A 17,855-nucleotide genomic window follows, 5' to 3' on the forward strand; every position below is an offset into this window, starting at 1 on the left:
TTTTTTTGCGGGAAAAGTGATTCCGCAAATTTTTTGGCGGGAACATTTTTGGCGGGAAAAATTTACAAGGTATTTTAAAGGTTTTACGGAGTATTTACAAGTGTTTTGTAAAGTTTTACAATGTATTTTAAAAGGTTTTACAAGGTACTTGTAAGGTTTTATAAGGTATTTATAACTTGTAAAACCTTATAAAAAACTTGTAAAACCTTATAAAATAGCTTGTAAAATCTTATAATATCTTATAAATACCTTATAAATACGTTGTAAAACCTTTTAAAATACATTGTAAAACATTATAAATACCCTGTAAAAAACCTTTAAAATACTTTGTAAATTTTTTCCACCAAAAATTTAACGCCAAAAAAATTGCGGAATCACTTTGAAAGGTTTTACAAGGTATTTTAAAGGTTTTACAAGTTTTTACAAGTGTTTTGGCGGGAAAAATTGCGGAATCACTTTTCCCGCCAAAAATATTTTGTATTTTGTGGACCTAATTTTGTTATATTTCCTTATATATTTGTGATATCTTTTATTAAAAAAAAGGTAATTTAGTCATTTTATACATAAAAAGGGATATTTTTAAAAATGGACAGCCAAATGGGGCATTTTTGAAAAGAGGTGTTGAAAAAGGGGCATTTTTTTTTTTAACCGGGTGCTTGTCTCTTGGTGGTATAGGAACCTTGGCTGAGGCACCCGCCACCCGGCTTCGAATCCCGGCCACTGCGCAATTTACCTACGGGGCGCAGCGTCCTAGACCACCAGATCCGAGGGGCCCTTAAGTGGAGGCTTAAAAATCCAAGGAACGCGGGCTTAGGCCCAGTGGACTAGTCGGATCATAGTGTGGTCTGGACACTGGGTTATCAAAAAAAAAAGGGGCATTTTTGTGAGCCTCCCTCAAATAATTTGCATTAATTTTTTGCTCAAACAGAAATACAATTGCCAACATCAACAACAATTTATTGCGAAACCATTTATATCTATCAACCAATGATACGATGACATTATAAACACAAAGCAAATACTCAAACATGTCAATCAAATAAATCCCGCAAGGGAATCCACAAGAATGAGTGAGAAGAAAACCTTCTTACCGGAAGAAGAATTCAGCTTGGACGGTTGAACCATCCGGCAGAAAACCCGCTCGTTCCAGGCCGAGGTCCACCGACCACCGCTCAAATTCATGCCACCAACACAAACCATTGTCGTAGAGCATGACTGGATGAGAGATCGAGCCATTGCTTACTCAGAAGAGCTAAGGAAGGTCGACGTAAATGCTCCCATGCTAGAGTACAAAGACGCTGTTCACGATCGTTTGCAATCCTCGACATGCTTCTTAGGACCGCAAGCTCAGGCTTGTGTAGAAGATATTGCAATCTGGGCCAAGAAATACATCTCTCTTCGTGGTCACGAGTTCTCATACTAGTGTTCACCAAAATCTCCAGGTAGCAAAACGAGGTGAACCAAAAGTAGACCAGATTTTTTCGGGTTTTGCTGTCTCTCCATGAAGCGAAAAGAGGTGAACCGAAAGTAAAATTTTCGGGTTTTGTTGTTTCTACCAGGAAGCAAAAAAAAGGCAGGCGAAGGGAGAGTTGTTACTTTGTGAGATGGGTCGAATGAAAGACTCTGGTTGTCTCGGGGTATTTCCCGTATATTAAACTCTATATACGTTCCTCTCTTTTATTTAGAGTTTCAAGCTTGTGTTGTATATCATTGTATGAGTAACGTCCATTTGTGGTTAACCCAACCAAACCTAATGCAGACCAAAAAGATTGAACTCTGTACCAAATTTTAACTTGAATTTGTTTGATTTTTATCTTTGATAGTCCTAACTCCTTAGTAGACAATAACCGAATTCTTTTTTCAACGATCTCGCGGTGTGAGGTTCAAATCGAAGTTTGTTATACTAACAATTAGTATTTTTTTGATTAACCATTCTGAATTATAGTCATGCACATTTTCAGTATCAAAAATATCACCGGAGACAGAAATAACCATTTGTTTCACCGTTCGTAACGTTTGGCCCAAAGATTCCGAATACATCCCATGAAGCTAAATTCAACCCAAAGAGTCTTTTTTCTTTTACTGTAATTTTAATCATAGTTAACTACCATAAATGTTTTACTAGTCAAAGATATCCAATTTTCTTACAGAGATTGGAGAAATTGGTAGTAAGATTTTTTGTTAAGATTTTAAGTCTTTGGGTCGCAGATGAGATGGTAAGATTTTCTCAGTTTAAATTACGAATTGTTAAGAAAGATGATTGAATGTTTCATTTTGTAAGTGTTAAATGAAACTTGGGTCATATAGCCGGGGAAAGAGTTCCCGCGGTGGATCTAAGCTTAGCACCAAAGCTTTACCATCTCCAAGGTGCTCTTGGCCATTTCAAAAGCTGGTCTGTCCCCGCGAGCTTGCCCCATGTCCATAACTACATGACGGCTTTGTTCTCTCTTGACTCCTTAAGAAAACTAAGACCGAGGAAAAGTATGTGATCTCAGGATGGGCTCCCAAGGTCAACCCTTGAAACTACGCACTAATATTGGACTATTGGTGTGATAATGTGGTTCAAGGTGTCTCTTATATCAGTCAAATAATGTACTGGACCTTTTATGTTATGTATTGATATTAATGAAATAAGCCTCGTTTTGAGATAAGATTTGCGTCTAACATCGAAACAATCGATCTTTGAAACAAACATAAAGGACGGGGGTTTTCAGACAAACCGGTTAAGATACTCATCGATGGTTGTGTACTTCACCTCGGGGTAAAGCTCGGAAGCCTCAACTCCAAAAGAAGGGTCTATATCGAAGGAGGTATGATCGCTCTTCACAAATATCGTATGGATCAAACCCATGGCAAAATCAATTGGTGGCTGAGTCTCTGCAAATGCAAGTAAAAAACCACACAAAAGACAAGACTTATAATACTTGTGACTGATTACAATTCGATATAAAAAAAATCTATTATCATGTTTAAAGTGATCACCTTCGATGCTTTTTAGGAGCTCTTCCTCTGAAACATAAGTCTTGTCGAGAGTCTTACCGATCTTTCTCTCCCAAAAACCGACCATATCGTTCTGCGATACAATGTTCTTGGGCGGGTAAATGTAGAGAATCTTGTTAACTGTTCTCGGGTCATCAACAGCTTTTAATGTATATGTAGCAATGTCTTCTTCAATATTGAAAATGGCTGCAAAAGAAAAATAAATTAATACCAAACATACACAAGTAACATAGAGTGTAACGTACAGGCATATATATCGGCTACCTTTGCCATTGCCACTGTCGTAGATAGAAACTTTATCTCTAGGAGGAGATGTGAGTCGCAAGTGGCATTGACCTAGACATGGAACGAAAAAACCAGCAAAACAACCTGTGACCACATACGTATAAGGTATCTTTGCGGCTTCTATGGCACGCCTTATCTGAGCTTTCCTGTTGTAATTTGATAGTGTCGCAGTCGCTGGCTCGATGGCCACAGTACGATCCACGTCGTTGTCAAATTCCGATGGTAAGAATCTCGGGATGACAAATATATATGAGTGTGGAAGTCGAAACTAACACAATCAAGATTTGTCTAGGGTTTTATTTTAGGGATACGATAATCGTGAATTCTCAAAGAACAACAGAAACGATTGATACCAAAGATGGCGTTCTTGATATTATTAATGAAAAGACGATTTTGATCGTACAAGAGTTTGATCGTAAAAGAAAAAGTGTTTGTGCTGTGAGAGCTTTGCGTAGTGTAATTTCTAGAGCGATATTGCTTGCCCCCATCGTTCTAGCCTTGAATCTCTTTATATAGGGAGGACAAACCGCCTCTCCAGCGATATTCTCGGAAGATTTCCATTTATCTTGAAGTCGGCTAGAATATCGCGGATTAGGATAATTTCCTTATTCTTCGGAGTTTTCGGAAGATTTCCTGATTTGAGTTGATCCTTCGCGATTCTTCCTTATCATTTCCGAGATTATCGGAAATGATCCTTCTTTTTCGGAAATGACAATGTGCTTAGAAATGATACCTTTAAAGAAGAATATTTACTAAGTCTTTGCTTCGGGCGATGATGAAGACTTCGCTTCAGGGAACTTGTAAGACCGGCTCGGGTACACATGAAGGACTGGCTCGGGCATTCTAGGGTGGCTTCTTCGGGTGTCCCCGAGGCGATGGGCTCGGAAACTCCCGAGGCGACCAGGCTCGGGTACCCCCGAGGCAATTGGGCTCGGGTGCTTCTGATGTCTGCTTCAGGATATCCCCGAGGCGATGGGCTCGGGTACCCCCGAGGTAATTGGGCTCGGGTGCCTCCGAGGCGGTAGAGCTCGGGTGCCTTCGTAGTCTTGTTAATGTATCTCCGAGGCGATGGGCTCGGGTATACTAAATCGTTTAGACAGGATATCCCGAGGTGAATGGTGCGATGCCCCGAGATGATCTCTGAAAGACTCCCAAAGTGTTCTAAGTCTGGCTCGGCGCCAAAGGGTGAAACCGACCCCAACAGTTAGCCCCCCAGCTCGTTAGTTTGGAAAACCAAGCGTGATGAGCTTTATGACATTTAGGCCGAGCCGTTTACTTTGGACAGTTCGGTCCTTTTAAAGTTTTTGGCGATTCGGATTCCTCTGTCGTTTCATCTTCTCTTGGCGTGTGACGGTTGGGATTCCTTCTCGAGAAGTGGAAAGGTCCTTTCGCTGATTCCCGAGACTCGTGCGGATGCGAAGTATCTTACTTACTTCGTTTGTGCCCGACGCGCCTCAGACGCGGATTCGATGTGTTTTATTTGGCTCGTTCGTACCCGACGCGCTCCAAATCTCTATAAATGTCAAGCCTCCGATTCATTTCTTCATTTCGCAATTGCAAAGGAAAATTTTCAAGGTTCGTTTTCTTCTCTCTGATCTTGAGTTCTTGAATTTTCTACTTTTTCCGTTAATATTTCCGTCATAGCGCCACCGTCATTAGATCTAGGTTGATTTCCCCGATCTGTCAAACTTTGTTCCTCCGATCAACTTCTTCAATCTCCCGAGGCCAAAAAAAATGTCTCTATCTGATTCCAGCGATTCGCCCCGAGGCGACACTCTTCTCCCCGTCTACAAGAGAAAGATGGTCTGGAGTTCCTCGAGCGACCCCGAGGCGGACCATCAGATCGTGTTACGCCGTGGGAGTGATGCAGAGTCGGCTTCACGGGAAGAAAACCCGAGCCGTTTCGTTGTTCGGGAAGACGCGGTTGCAAATGTGGCTCGGGATCAGGATTTGCCTGATGATCCCGAGGCGATTTTGAGTAGAAGGAGGGCCCATCCACCGGCAGTTGGTGAAGCTGGAGTATCGTGCTGGCGGAACGCCCCCGAGGCGCCTCTACTTCCTGTTAAGGCCGAGGAAGTCCACTACGATTCTGACGAGGCGGCTAGGTTGCTTCAAGCTAAAGTCCGAGCAGCCAAGGGTCAGCAGAAGAGAAAACGAGCCAAGAAGGCTAGGAAACCTGATCCCCCGGGTTCTACTTTATGCACGGAGGACTCCCTTCGGGATCTCAAGGCTCGATTTGGTTTCAGTGAGGGGGTTGAACTGAGACTTCCAACTCCAAACGAGCGAGCTGATGATCCACCCGAGGGGTTTTTTACCCTCTACGAGGGGTTCTTCTATCATTGCTTCCTTTGGCTTCCAATCCCGAGGCCGATTTTGGCGTTTCTGTGGTCGTACAAGATTGCTTTATCTCAGATAACGACCCGAGGCTTGCGGCATCTAGTGGGGATTTTAGTCCGAAGTATTGAGACGGTCAACCTGGTTGACCTAAGCCACTTAAGGAATCTCCTAGAGATCCGGCGAATACCGGGCCCTGTTGAGAGATTTTACATATCTCCGAGGCCAAATAGGAGGGTTATCGGCGGTTTCCCGAGCAAGGATGAAAAATATACCGACCATTTCTTCTTTGTAGCCTTGAATGAGTATAGTGTCCACGAGGACTACTTAGGGAAAGTTGTTGGAAAGTGGAGACAAATCGGTACTACGCCCGAAGCTGTATTTGCTGTCTTGTTCTTTATATTCTCTTTACTAACCGTTTCTCTTGTTCATGCAGATCGGAACCCGTCGTTTCTCGAAACCATTCCCGAAGGCTTTCTAGACCTCCACGACGAACTAATAGCTCGGAAGTGTGATTGGACGAAGCACTTTTCCCAGGAAAGGATTGAGAGAGCCTTGCGTTTGTTGCACGGAGCTCCCTGCCAGTCTTCTTCAGAATCATCCGACCATCGTTTAGATCACCTCATCGAGATGCAAGGAGCCGCGCAATCTCTGAGAGCCAGGAAGGCCGCTGAAAAGAAGGCGGCTAAGGAAAAAGCCGTTTTGGAGGCGAACTTCAGACCTCCTACTCCTCCCGAGGCCAACCTTGAGGTCGTCATGGATGCCGAGGCAACTGATGTACCTCGGGACATGGTTCCGATTGTTCCCGAGGTGGTCGGACACATCTCCCCTACGACCGACGTCCCCGAGGCGGTAGGGACTCTGGTCGTTGCTGCTCCGGTCGCCGAGGCGAAATCCAAAACTAGGGGAAAAAGACCCCGAGGCGATGGCTCGGGAGTCTCAAGGAAGGAGAAAAGGAGTCGTAGCGAAACTCCAGTGTACAAGGATAAGATTGCTTCGGCGAACTTTGTCGCTTCTTGCTCCGGGCCGCCACTGTCTGCTCCTGATGCCTTGTTGGAGGCTCAAAACTACCGTGAAACCGCTGCCGGGTTCTTGAAGGTATTACCGATCTGTTCTTGACCTGTTTTACTATCGTTTCCATGTAATACTTGCTAATAATTCTCGTTCTATTTCAGGCCTTCCATTCGATGAATTCCATGGTTCGGGCCTATGATTCTGGAGCTCGGAAGTCCGAGCTGGCCCGTGAGAGATCGGAGGCGTCACGAGCTAGGATCGAAGCTGAATTGTCCGAGGCGATCGCGGCTAAATAGGAGGCTGAGGCGTTGGCCAAGGCCGAGAAGGTGGAGCGATTGAAAGCATCTGAGGATAGCTTGCGGACTCAGAGAGAGCTTGAGGCCGAGGTCGAACGACTCCGTCGGTTATTCAACGAGGAGAAGGCTCTCCGGGAAAAGGAGATTGTCAGAGAAAGGAAGGCAGCAAAAAGGGAGTTCGCCGAGAAGGTCAGGGCTATCGAGGCGAAGATGGACCAGTTCGGGGAGGTGTCCACGCGCTATATATACTTGGTGCAAGCGCGGGCCAATGCCGAGCTGATAGCCGAGCTGGAGGAAGGAAAGAGGGTTGAAGACGAGAAGGCCGAGGTCCTTCAGTGGACTGCTGAATATGGGAGCGCCGAGGACGAGTACGTCCGTCTTGGGACCGAGCTGCGAGAGGACTTGAAGCTTCCTCCGGTTTCCCCGGATTCTGTCGATGACAGCTTCGGAAACCGTTCGATCGAAGGCGCCGCAGTGGCGCTGGGTGTTGCCGACCAGTCCGGTTCGAACCGAGGTACCGAGGTAGCTCAAGTTTCGCCGGTTAACCAAGATTCGATCTGATCCCGAGATGTTTTTTTTTGTTCTCTTTTTTTTTGTAAGACTTGCCTGGATGGCTTTATCCCTTGAATATTATGTCCAAGTATTTTTTCTTAAACATTTTTCCGAACTGGATTCAAAACTAATGTCAAGTATTTGGTTTTATCCTTCGAGCCGAGAGCAAAAGAATCATGCACCGGTGTTAAGTTAACCGGGTTTAAGAATTGCTCGTTGAGAAGTTAAATCCGAACGCCTTATCTTTCGAGCCGAAAATGAAATGAATCGTGTACCATCGTTAGGATAACTGGGTTTCGGTTAAGTAGGACTAATCTTTATCGGTTGCGACCCGAGCCGATATAGTCGAAGCCAGTGCTTAGAAGCGGACTGGGGTACCAGTGTCGAAGTCAACTGGGTTTTTTGAAGACAATTTCTTTATGGCAGGATATCTCCGACCGAATCGTCTCGACTGTTTATATAGCGCGCTGTAACCGAGGCGGTGCAAAGAGCTTTTTCTATCCGAGGACGTGGCCATCGTCCGAGCGAACTTTTAGCTTTATAGGTCGATAAGATGACCGATCAAATCTTCGAGGTGGATAAAATTAATAACCCGAAGGGTAAAGACTTAGGGAATTTGAAAAATTTAGTGGGAGTATATAAGTATACGGACCCACTCCCCCCTTTTTAATTAGGGGGGGTAGCTGAACTCGTCCGAGGACGAGCTGCCTACGTACCCTTTGCAGGGATCAAGCCACCCCGTAGTTCGAGTACATGCGTACCTTAGGTTTTTAGCGGTAGTATTTCCTTAGATGCATTGCGTTCCAGGATCTAGGTACCGCTTTGCCGTTCATGTTGATGAGTTCGTAGACGCCGGGACGGATTACCTTTGCGATCGTGTAAGGTCCCTCCCAATTCGCGCCGAGTTTGCCTGCGTTCTGCTCGGCGGTATTCTAGAAAACTTTGCGTAGTACGAGATCTCCTTCGTGGAAACGGCGATGTTTAACGTGAGAGTTGTAATACCGAGCCGTTGAATTCTGATAGTTCTGCATTCGGATCAAAGCCGCATCTCTTCTTTCGTCAATTAAGTCCAGCTCGTCTAGCATCATCTGGGTGTTGGAATTTTCCTGCTCGGGGAGAAAACGTCTTCTCAGCCCCGGGATCTCGGCTTCGGTGGGAATCACACACTCCGTGCCGTAGACAAGGGCGAAGGGTGTTTCTCCCGTGGCCCGCCGCGGTGTGGTTCTGTGTGACCAGAGTACTCCTTCTAATTCGTCGGCCCAGCGGCCTTTCTTTGCGTCGAGGCGCTTTTTTATCCCGTCGAGAATCGTCTTGTTTGTCGCTTCGGCCTGTCCGTTCCCCTGGGGATATCGAGGCGTAGATTTGCTGAGGCGAATTCCCCATTTCTCGCAGAATCCTTCGAACCGAGCCGAAATAAACTGCGATCCGTTGTCTGTAACGATCTCATAAGGTATCCCGTGGCGGCATATGATGTTCTTCCAGACGAAGTTTTCGACCTGCGCGTCTTTGATGCTGGCGTAGGAGTCTGCCTCGATCCATTTGGAGAAGTAGTCTGTTAGTACGAGGACGAGTTTCTTCTGTTTGGAGTTGTGTAGAGGTCCGATGATGTCCATAGACCATCGCATGAACGGATAAGGCGAAGTGACGGAAGAGAGGAGCTCGGCGGGTTGATGAATGGTTGGTGCGTGTCTCTGGCATTTATCACACCGTTGAGAAAATTTCTCGCAGTCTTTGACCATCGTCGGCCAGAAGTATCCGTGGCGTTTGATCTTTATAGCCAGAGTTCTTCCGCCAGAATGGTTTCCACAAGATCCGCCGTGAACTTCTTCCATGACTCTCCGAGCTTCGTTTCCTTCGACACAGATAAGGAGAGGACCAGAAAATCGCCATTTAAAGAGCTCTCCATCGATCAGAGTATACCGAGCCGCTTTGGCCTTAAGCTTCCGAGCTGCCCACTTTTCAGTAGGAACTTCTCCATCGGCAATGTAGCTTCGGATGGCTCCGATCCATTTGGCGTCGCTTCCGTATTCGGGCTCTGTTGCGTCCGTAGTTTGCTGGTCTAGTTGTTCGATGTCCATTTCTTCTAGTTCTTCTGTCTCCCGAGCTGTTAGAACTTGATCCTTGCTATTATCTTCAATGCTCGGCTTTTCGATGAACTCAACCGGTATGATCCTCTTCAGATTTGGGTCAGAGGTTGAAGCTAGAGCCGCTAAGGCATCGGCCGATGTGTTCTCACCTCGTGGGATTCTGGTCAGCTCAAACTCTCCGAATTGTTTCACCAAGTCCTGCGTGAGAGCAAGATACGCTTCCATTCGTTCGTCGCGAGCCGCGTATTCTCCATTGAATTGATTAGCCACGAGTTGGGAGTCGCAAAAGGCTCGCAGCTTATTGATCTTAAGTCCCCGCGCCAGCTTAAGTCCTGCTATCAGCGCTTCATACTCAGCCACGTTGTTAGTCGCGTCGAAATTTAGCCGAAAGGATTGTTCAAGGATTTCACCCTCTGGTGATGCGAGGCGGATTCCGACGCCAGAACCTTGTTTTGAGGATGAGCCGTCGACGTGGAGGATCCAAACAGCGTTGGGTGACTCTTCTCGGACGTTCTCTGTTGGCAGCTCGATGATGAAATCGGCCAGGACTTGAGATTTCGCGCATGTTTTGTTTCTGTATTCGATGTCATACTCGCTGAGTTCTACTGCCCACTTGGCTAAGCGTCCCGATTGGCTTGGACTGTGCAAGATGGTTCGGAGCGATACGGGCGCCATGACGACAATCGAGTGAGACTGGAAATATGGCCGTAGCTTCCGCGCTGACATTACTACGGCGAGGGCGAGCTTTTCAGTTTGCGGATAGCGTGTTTCCGCGTCGGTGAAAGTTTGCGAGACGTAAAAAATCGGCTTCTGCTCCCCTCTGTCTTCCCTGACTATGACTCCGCTTATAGCCGTGTCAGAGACTGCGATGTATAGGAATAACGGCTCGCCCGGGACTGGTTTCGCTAACACCGGTGGATTAGCCAAATATTTCTTCAGTTCCTGGAAAGCTTCTTCGCAGCGATCGGTCCATTCGAATTTCTTGTTCCCGCGCAGAGTATCGTAGAAAGCTAGGCATTTGTCAGTGGATCGCGAGATGAATCGGTTCAAGGCTGCGACTCTCCCGGTGAGACGTTGGACTTCGCGCTTGTTCTGCGGTGAGGGCATGTTTAGTAGAGCATCGATCTGCTTCGGGTTTGCCTCGATGCCTCGGTGAGTTATGAGATATCCCAAAAATTCTCCAGACTTTACCGCGAAACGACATTTTGCCGGGTTAAGCTTCATGTTGTGCTTGTTGAGCTGACAGAAACAGTCGCGTAGATGGGTTATGTGATCGCTTTCTTCAAGGGATTTGACTAACATGTCGTCGATATAAACTTCCATCGTCTTCCCGAGCTGTTCGGAGAACATCCTGTTGACGAGTCGCTGATACGTCGCGCCGGCGTTCTTGAGTCCGAAGGGCATGACTTTGTAACAGTAGATACCTCGGTCTGTGATGAATGCTGTCTTCTCGCGATCGTCGGGGTGCATGAGAATCTGATTGTATCCTGCGAAAGCGTCCATGAATGATAGCAACTTATTTCCCGCGGTTGCTTCCACTAAACGATCGATATGTGGGAGCGGAAAACTGTCTTTAGGGCAAGCTTTGTTCAGGTCGGTGAAATCGATGCAGACTCTCCACTTGCCGTTCTTCTTTTTAACCACGACAGGATTTGCTAACCAATCCGGATACCTTGCTTCAGAGATCGAGCCGATCTTCAGGAGCTTTTCAACTTCGGCGTTCACGGCATCTGCGCGATCCCGGCCCAATTTTCTTCGCTTCTGCTTGATGGGCTTGAAAGATGGATCAACATTCAGCTCGTGGCAGATTATGTCGATGCTTACTCCAGGTAGATCTTCAGCTGACCAGGCGAAGGTGTTGATGTTCTCTTTGAGGAATGAGATGAGCTCGATCTTGATTTCCTCGCTCAAGTCGCTGCCAATTTCTACGCATCGTTCGGGCCGTTCATCGTCGAGGCTAATGGAGATTACAGGATCCGAGGTAGGCTTCTTCTCCTCGCGCGCCTCCTCGATCTGTAATTGCTATAACTGTTTAGATATAGCCTTCTCTTCACTCCGGCCAAGTTTTGATTTCTTGTGATTGGTTTCGGCCTTCGCTTCGGTGACGGGGTTTCGGAGTTTGTGTGCTACCATGAAACACATCCGAGAATTTTTCTGACTGCCCCATATTGTTTTCACGCCATTAGGGGTCGGGAATTTGACACACAGATGATATGTTGATGCGACAGCTCGCATTAGATTTAACCACGGAGTCCCCATTATGACGTTGTAGATGGTAGGTCGGTCGGTGACTAAGAAGTTGACTATCTTTGTTACCCCGCCGGCTCGGACTGGTAGTTGGATGGTTCCAAGCGTCATCAAAGTTTCTCCTGAAAATCCGAGGACAGGCCTCGGGGTCGGAACCACCTGTGACATGTCGATGTTCATTCGTTGGAGCGTTTCGCGAAAGATCACGTCAATGGTGCTGCCGGTGTCAATCAACACTCGATAAATATCGTGGTCTCCTATCGCTAATGTGACGACGATTGGATCGTTATGAGGCATGTCGAGCCCGTTTGTCTCGCTTTCTTCGAATGTGATCACGTCGTTAGGTCGATCAAAGCGTCTTGTCCAGTTGCTAGGCATCTCGGCTCGGCGTTGATAAGCTTTAATTGCCGCTACGGTGTCAGGACAGTAAGGTGATCCACCCATTATGGTAAGAACCTTCTGTCGCGTACCATCTCGGTCTTCGTCTTCCGACCCCCGGGTTCTTTTCTGAGACTCCTGGTTCCTTGGTTCGGGGTCTCTCCCTGGATTGGTCTGCTCGGGCTCCGGTTCTGGCTCGAGGTCCTTGAGAGTAACGTTTGTCCCGAGCTCTCCAGCTAGGAATTTGGTTGCTAACTTGGCTCCGAGGCTTCGGCATCTCGAGGTATGATGGCCGAAAATTTTGTGGTGTTCACAATATTCCTGATCATTGTTCGGTGGCTGATCCCTTGTCCAGGTGAAGGACTCTCTTCCTCGCCCACGGCCCCGGCCTCTGCCGGGGTGTGTCGATTTGGTAGCTATGGTATCCTGAGAAATTACGCCCTTCGTGATGCGTATACGTACTGCTCTCACGCGTCTTCTTCTGGACTGGAGTTGCCGCTTGGGCTTTCTCAGTTTTCTCGGCTCGGGACGCCTGTTTCGTCGGCTCGTGCCTCTTTGCTAGTAGCGCCATTTCTTCTTCGTGGGCGACGAAATCCGAGGCTCGATGCAGCGCGTCACGAATTGAGGTCGGTTTAGACAGGTTCAACTCTTTCCTGAATTCTGACTTGTACCAGAGAGCTTTCTTCAAAGCCGAGAGAGCTGCTACGTCGGTAATTCCTTCGACCTTGGCTAGCGTCGATTTGAAGGTCTTGAGGAAATCTCTTAAAGGCTCGGTGGGTTGTTGAGATAAAGACCACAGATCCGCGTCGGAAGTTCCGGGGTCGATGAGCACGGAGTATTGTTTAAGGAACAATGTCGATAGCTCGTCGAAACTATCGACCGAGTTTCGTTCCAATCTTGAAAACCACTCTAATGCGGGTCCTTTGAGGTGTTCCACGAACAGTAAGCATAGACCTGCATCCTTTTCGCCGGGCTTGAACCTGGCTCGGGCCACAGATATCACAAACGATTTAATGTGGCATTTCGGGTCGGTTGATCCGTTGTAAGAATCGATTTTGAACTTCCCCAGATTGGACATCGTTGTTTCGGAAATTCTTTTGGTGAAAGGCGTATTCCGGGATTCTTCCAAAATTCGGTCGATGTTCGGTGCGGAGGACGAGACGCTATGTATCTGGGTTTTGACGAGCTTCATATCGGCTTCCGCCTTGGCTAGGGAGGCTCGGATCTTGCTTAGCTCGTCCTCTCTTTCGGATTCTTCGGCCCACCTTATGTTTTCCTCAGTTTCTTCATCGTCAGTGAGATCTGTTCGCTCGGCGGAGTTAGCTCCGGCTCGCGTACGTTCATCTTGCAGATCATCTGGCTCGTCCGTCAAGTCCACTGCGTCCGGCTCGGTGGGATCATCCTGGTTCTCGCGCCTGACAGGGTCGGCTCGGGTTGCGACTCTGGTGTTGCCGGTTGGTGTCGCGAACGTGAGTCTCATTGGGTTGATGCCAGGCAAGTCCCTCCGAGCTCGTGGTGGCCGAGTTTGGAAACGTGTGGTTTTTTGTTGCCCGCGTGTTGCGATTTCGTCGATTCGCTGCGCCAAGGTTTGGTTGGCTCTCTCTTGATCGTCAGTTTTCTTCTGGAACTTAACCATCAGATCTTTCAGTTCGGCTAGAGTCGCTAGGATCGTCGGATCGGCGGGTTGAGGATTCTGAGGGTTCGGAGGGTTCGGGATTCCTCCTCCAGCTGGTGGCGACTGACGACCGTCTTCGTTCATCATGCTTTTCAGTAATCGAGTTCTGCGTCTTAGGGTAAGAGAATTCTAAAGTATCCCCACAGACGGCGCCAAACTGTGGAAGTCGAAACTAACACAATCAAGATTTGTCTAGGGTTTTATTTTAGGGATACGATAATCGTGAATTCTCAAAGAACAACAGAAACGATTGATACCAAAGATGGCGTTCTTGATATTATTAATGAAAAGACGATTTTGATCGTACAAGAGTTTGATCGTAAAAGAAAAAGTGTTTGTGCTGTGAGAGCTTTGCGTAGTGTAATTTCTAGAGCGATATTGCTTGCCCCCATCGTTCTAGCCTTGAATCTCTTTATATAGGGAGGACAAACCGCCTCTCCAGCGATATTCTCGGAAGATTTCCATTTATCTTGAAGTCGGCTAGAATATCGCGGATTAGGATAATTTCCTTATTCTTCGGAGTTTTCGGAAGATTTCCTGATTTGAGTTGATCCTTCGCGATTCTTCCTTATCATTTCCGAGATTATCGGAAATGATCCTTCTTTTTCGGAAATGACAATGTGCTTAGAAATGATACCTTTAAAGAAGAATATTTACTAAGTCTTTGCTTCGGGCGATGATGAAGACTTCGCTTCAGGGAACTTGTAAGACCGGCTCGGATACACATGAAGGACTGGCTCGGGCATTCTAGGGTGGCTTCTTCGGGTGTCCCCGAGGCGATGGGCTCGGAAACTCCCGAGGCGACCAGGCTCGGGTACCCCCGAGGCAATTGGGCTCGGGTGCTTCTGATGTCTGCTTCAGGATATCCCCGAGGCGATGGGTTCGGGTACCCCCGAGGCAATTGGGCTCGGGTGCCTCCGAGGCGGTAGAGCTCGGGTGCCTTCGTAGTCTTGTTAATGTATCTCCGAGGCGATGGGCTCGGGTATACTAAATCGTTTAGACAGGATATCCCGAGGTGAATGGTGCGATGCCCCGAGATGATCTCTGAAAGACTCCCAAAGTGTTCTAAGTCTGGCTCGGCGCCAAAGGGTGAAACCGACCCCAACAATGAGTTCCAAATCTATTGAGGATCTTTAAGAAAGGGTGTGTGTTGTATTCATACATAATCATTTGAAAAACTGACCTTAACATTTCCAGATTCTTTGATAGCATCAATGATATTGATTTGATCGAGAATTTGAGCCCGACCAACAGCTGATATCACGACTTCGACTTGTTTGATTGCATTCACTAAGCTCTCTTTATCAGTTAAACTTCCCTGTCGTCATTATCAGTATCTAGTTCTTATTATATATTCTAAAATTTAATGTTATTGAAATAATTTTTCAAAATATTTCATTATTCAATTGAGAATTTGGAAAATTCACTTATTAAACTCTTATGTTGTTACTTAATTATTAGATAAAAAGAGCCATTTATTTTGTTGGAAATTCAAACACCCAAATTACTGTATACTTTAGAATTAAAAGCAAGGAGGTTAGAAAAAGGAAAAATTCCCAAAAAAAAACCTCATTTATTTTTTATTTGGACGTTTAATACCCAATTATTTTCGGTTGGAATAAAAATACATATATTAATTAAATGGTGTGATTTAATACCCAAACAATTAAATATTGTTATTTTCATATTCACGAACTCACAACAAAAAAAATATTCTAATTTTACCCTTACCATCTCAATTAATTATTAACTTTTAGATGACATGGCATTGTTTTTTATTTAAATAAAAATTAATTTTATTAATGTTTTATTTTATGTTGCCTAAAAAAAAAATTTATATAATTATTTTATTTTAAAATTAAACATAAAAATAAGCAAAAAATCAAAAATATTAAAAATAGTCATTTGTATAATCTTATTCCGTCTTTGCAATGTCAAAAAGTCTCGATTAATCTCTACGAGAATCGCCGGTAAACAATCTTCGTCGTGAGAAACTCTCTATTCGAATATAAATCCTTCACGAGTGAAACTATTTTTGACAAAAACTCAATCCGAATCTCATCGTCTCTCTCAAGATTTATCAATTCATAAAAATGACTATTTTGTTTTTACTTTTTTAATTTTTTGCTAATTAATTTTATTTTAAATTTTAAAAATTTAAATATTTGTAAAATAAACTGCAAATTATTTCGAAATTTGTTTTGAAATTTTTTTGGGATAACAAAAAAATGAAATATTAATAAAATTAATTTTTATTTAAATAAAAAACAAATGCCATGTCATCTAAAAGTTAATAATTAATTGAGATGGTAAGGATAAAATTGGAATATATTTTTTGATGTGAGTTTGTGAATATGAAAATAACAATATTTAATTGTTTGGGTATTAAATCACACCATTTAATTAATATATGTATTTTTATTCCAACCGAAAACAATTGGGTATTAAATGTCCAAATAAAAAATAATTGAGGTTTTTTTTGGGAATTTTCCCGTTAGAAAAATCATAAATTGTAAAGTTTCCATCTTTTTCTTACATGAAAATATTTTTGATATCTAAATAAAATTAATTTAGCCAATAAAAAAATATGAGGTACAACAATACAAATGGTTAGAAGACGAGAAGAGAATAGTTAGTCACGTACATATAGTATGGTAACGCCGAGATCTTTGAAGCTCTCGACGAGTTTGGCCTTAACCGGATCAGAGAGAGAGGCCTCTCTGACTAGAGCCAGGGCCGGCCCATGGGTAAAGCCCATGAAGCAAGGGCTTTAGGCATCAAATAATTATAAGTAGTTTTAAGGGCATCAATTTTTAAAATGTTATTGTGGTCTAGTGGTTAGGTTGAAGTCTTTTGTTATACAGGTCACGGTTTCGAATCTCATACATGTTAAAACTTATATTTTTTTTTTATAACAGCTTTTGTTAATGGACCAAAAATTTTTTTGCTTTAGGCACTCAAATAGTTTGGGCCGGCCCTGACTAGAGCGAAAGTGGCGTGACCAGACTTGGCGCTTCCCTGGACGATGACTTTTCCGATGTTACCTGTCGCTCCGATGACCAGAATCTTGCTCGTCATCTCTATGCTATTTTCGTCGGTTGGGTTTTACAGAACAGAGAAGAGACTCACATTTATAGTCTTTATATTTTTTGTTCCGTGGAGCCGACGGACCTTGTCTTGTCTGAGCTACCTTACTTTGACCACATATTGCGTTATGGAATTTTATTTCCATTTTCAGAATCACGATGGTAGAAAAAAGTTGGATTTGTTAAGTTTGCTTTGAAAGTTTCAAATTTAGCTGTTTCTTTTCAACGATCATCTATTGACTTTTTAATCTCCGTCACAGTTTACAAATTACATTGTTACATAAAAAAACTAAAACTTTTACTCTCATGAAGTGGGGCAGTGGTAGTTGGTACTTGAACTTAACTATGACGTAAACTACATGTTTGGTGCTTTTATTCGCCATGAATCTAGAAACACGGTAACCACCAGACGACTAATTGTTTTCTGTTCAAGAAAAACATTAGTGAAATAGATTTATTAAAAATCTAATAATACAAGCGAGATAACATTATATATAGAAAAAAATAGATTTGGTATCTTGCCAATATAATTTGATGACATATTTTAAGATTTCTTGCATCTGAGATTTTTCCACCCACATCACACCAACGATTATCGTCTACTCTAAAGTTTATCCAATATGAATTGTTATTGTCCAGAATTTCTACTTGAATACCGTTTCGAGGAATTGGAACTCCCACACTTCTTATTATGTTTTTCAATCTTATCTTTTGGCAAAAACAAACGATTTTTAAAACACACATTATTTTCTGTTGGTGTTTTCTGTATCATCCATTTTAGTAAACTTTTAAGTGTCTTAGAAAATACAATTAAGAATGTTTTCGAAAAATAAAATATTTGAGGAGTTTGAAGGGTTCAACGTGTATATATATAACTTCTGGGCTAAAATAATGTTCCTTG

The 17,855-nt window shown here is 44.4% G+C and overlaps 1 protein-coding gene across 2 annotated transcripts; it reads right to left on the reverse strand.

Moving 5' to 3' along the window:
* Positions 1-1,601: 1,601 nt before the first annotated feature.
* Positions 1,602-17,135, reverse strand: LOC9311441 (isoflavone reductase homolog P3). Of its 2 annotated transcripts, none has more exons than XM_021024029.1 (7): positions 16,857-17,135; positions 16,513-16,599; positions 15,052-15,186; positions 6,442-6,443; positions 3,265-3,515; positions 2,983-3,186; positions 1,602-2,877 (listed from the first exon to the last, which is right to left on the reverse strand). In XM_021024029.1, exons 1-7 carry the CDS (start codon positions 16,944-16,946, stop codon positions 2,711-2,713), a joined length of 936 nt encoding a protein of 311 aa, XP_020879688.1. In that variant the 5' UTR covers positions 16,947-17,135; the 3' UTR covers positions 1,602-2,710. The 2 variants fall into 2 exon arrangements, with proteins under 2 accessions (XP_020879688.1, XP_020879687.1); XM_021024028.1 differs by having other exon boundaries at positions 16,513-16,588; positions 16,846-17,132.
* Between the last annotated feature and the right edge of the window lie 720 nt (positions 17,136-17,855).

Source organism: Arabidopsis lyrata (assembly GCF_000004255.2).
Source record: "Arabidopsis lyrata subsp. lyrata unplaced genomic scaffold ARALYscaffold_5, whole genome shotgun sequence".
In the NCBI taxonomy this organism is placed as follows: Eukaryota; Viridiplantae; Streptophyta; class Magnoliopsida; order Brassicales; family Brassicaceae; genus Arabidopsis; species Arabidopsis lyrata.

Bases quoted from the DNA above. Each gene is read 5' to 3' on its own strand.
- LOC9311441 (XM_021024029.1), bottom strand. From the start codon at position 16,946: ATGACGAGCAAGATTCTGGTCATCGGAGCGACAGGTAACATCGGAAAA. The intron at 16,600-16,856 runs GCTCTAGTCAGG...GGGCCGGCCCTG, and splicing joins AGTCTGGTCACGCCACTTTC to GCTCTAGTCAGAGAGGCCTC. The intron at 2,878-2,982 runs GTGATCACTTTA...TTGCATTTGCAG, and splicing joins GCTCCTAAAAAGCATCGAAG to AGACTCAGCCACCAATTGAT.